Source organism: Gekko japonicus, unplaced genomic scaffold, assembly GCF_001447785.1.
Source record: "Gekko japonicus isolate JY-2015 unplaced genomic scaffold, Gekko_japonicus_V1.1 scaffold334, whole genome shotgun sequence".
NCBI lineage: Eukaryota > Metazoa > Chordata > Lepidosauria > Squamata > Gekkonidae > Gekko > Gekko japonicus.
In genome coordinates this window covers 703,371-705,859 of record NW_015173683.1, presented here as the reverse complement: position 1 = coordinate 705,859, position 2,489 = coordinate 703,371, and the positions used below count along the sequence as shown (strand labels likewise).

The 2,489-nt window shown below is 38.7% G+C and overlaps 1 protein-coding gene across 1 annotated transcript in view; it reads right to left on the bottom strand.

Annotated features, from left to right (window-relative positions):
• Positions 1–2,489, bottom strand: part of EPC2 (enhancer of polycomb homolog 2 (Drosophila)) — an 83,725-nt gene that overhangs the window by 17,626 nt on the left and 63,610 nt on the right. The window contains exons 5-6 of the mRNA XM_015423066.1: positions 1,351–1,499; positions 786–918 (exon numbers count right to left, since the gene is read on the bottom strand). Of these exons, the coding sequence (XP_015278552.1) occupies positions 786–918; positions 1,351–1,499 (282 nt within the window). The remainder of the gene's footprint in view (positions 1–785; positions 919–1,350; positions 1,500–2,489) is intronic.

Here is a 2,489-nt window from a genome sequence, read left to right as displayed (position 1 = left end):
CCAAGTTAAATACAGAAGAGAGATTTTAAGAAAATGTGCCTTTCTTGGTTTAAAATATTGGGGGGGGGATTCAGAGTAGAAATGTATTTATTTCAAGTATTTATTTCCCAATATCAAGCAAAGTGCCAAGCAACAGGCCTGAACTGAGATACTCGGATATATGTTAGCTAGCTATTCAATGAACTTGTCTAAAAATAATTATCAAAGAGCTCTGCGACAGCTCTTGTAAAAACACTAAGTGATAACAGGTTTACTAGCAAAGCAGTGCTTATGATCTTGACTTAGAAAAACTTTGGTTACCAGGTTAGGGAGGCAACCAACCCCAAAACTGCCTTCCATATACCTAGAATGCTGGACTTGATCCAAAGAACCACTTTGCCTTTCATAGCACAGTCCACAGCTAAAGGGTAAAAGACCTTCAAGAATACCATGGCACACAGTAAGTTGTAGTGGAAGAATAAGTGGAAATCCACTCTGTGTGTGAAAAGATGTATACTTCCATCTGCACAATGCACACCTGGATCCAAATAATTTCTTGTTCTAACTAGATACATAATCCATGGGGCAAAGTAAATCTAAGATTCCCAGATCAAATGTCATTCAGATGTCAGTGATATTCAAAGAGCTAACACAAAACACAGAACTATAATGGACTACCCAAAATAGAAACAGACAGAAAAAAATTATTGCTGCCACACCAGAAGGCTCTCCTCCTCCACAGTGCATAGGACAATATATCTGCTCTGACCAACCCAGAGTGAGAGAAATACTTCTAAAACTTTTACCTTAACTTTACATTCTTGAACTTTGTGGTGATTTCCATTATGGAGAGCTGCTGGAGTGGTATTCATCTCCTTTTCAGTTGTATTAAGCTTGACTTCATTGAGTATTTCACCTCCGTAATCACCCAAATGGTATCTTTATAAAGAAAAAAAAGTTGTTAATTCATGCAGGACTTTAATGGTGCAATCTTCTGTAGCCTTACCCCAGTCAAAGCCCACTGAAATAAATGGGTTTAGACTGCATAAAATTACATAACAAAGGTGCTTGAAGTCCTCTCATGGCTATCTATCCTCACAGAAATCATGTTAAGCAGGTCACAATTATTTCCATTCCACAAATGGAGAACACCGAATATGAGAACAGCTTAATTCAGGCGACCTGAAGAATCTATGGCCAATATGGGACAGGACACCAGATAAGCCAAGCTTGAGTGCAGCATTCTATCCCTTATGGTAAACTTACTAACGAAGGGCATTACACATTTAAACTAAACTACGTCACTGGCCATAGTGGGTGAACATCTTTAATTAGACCAGTTAAAATTAAGTTTTTCGAAAGACGTTTTACCTTTTTTCCACAACTTCCAATGTCAAATGCAACAACTCTCTTTTTGTTTTCTCTCTTCTCTTAATCATCTCTAAAATCGTTATGGCTCTACTGAATTCCCTTCTTAATTTCAGCATCTTCTCATAAGAGGCTTCATCATTCTTCCGATTCTATTAAAAACAAGTATTAGCATAAAAAGCACATCCAGAAAATTGTGAACTAAGTAAAACACAGATAGACAGACAATCTACCCTTTAGAGGAGAAATTCTTCCTTTAATGAAACCAATATTATATTTGGCCTGTCTATAGCAGGGTATTTTTCTTAATTAACTTGATGGACTTTCACTTTTTAAGGTTCAATATTAGTGTCTTCAGTAGGTGTTAGATGTTAAAGGGGGGGGGAGACGTTAAAGGAAAAAGATACAACCAAGTGTTACTTTACCTTGATCGAAATAGATACATAGCACAAATCACATGGTTTGTGCATGGGCATAAATATATGCATATATTTCTGTCAACTGATAACAACACATGCACCTGCCAGAGTAGGCTATAGTACACAAAAGCTTATGCTGCAGTAAGTTAGCCTTTAAAGTGTTAAAGAGTATAGTTTTACAAATTAGAATGCATTTTATAACTCCATAATTCATATTGATCATCTTATTACTTGCTGAGCCAGGATGGTGTAGTGGTTCGAGTGCTGGACTAGAATCTGAGAAACCCAGGTTTGAATCCCCACTCTACCATGGAAGCTTGCTGGGTGACCCTGAGCCAGTCACATACTCAGCCCAACCTACTTCACTAGATTCTAGTGAGGATAAGTCCCTATTGGGGAGAAGAGTGGGGTATTAACTAAGTAAATAAATAATAATTAATAAAGGTAAAGGTTTCCCTTGCTCGAAAGCCAGTTGAATCCGACTCTAGTGGGCGCTGCTCATCTCTGTTCCCAGGCCGAAGAGCCAGCGCTGTCCTAAAATGTTTCTGTGGTCATGTGGCGGGCATGACTAAACACTGAGGCGCATGGAACGCTGTTACCTTCCCACCAAAGCAGTACCTATTTATCTACTTGCAATTTCTTGCTTTCGAACCGCTAGGTTGGCAGGAACACTACTTATTATTAATTACAGTGCCATATAAATTGCGGGGGGGGGGGGGGGGG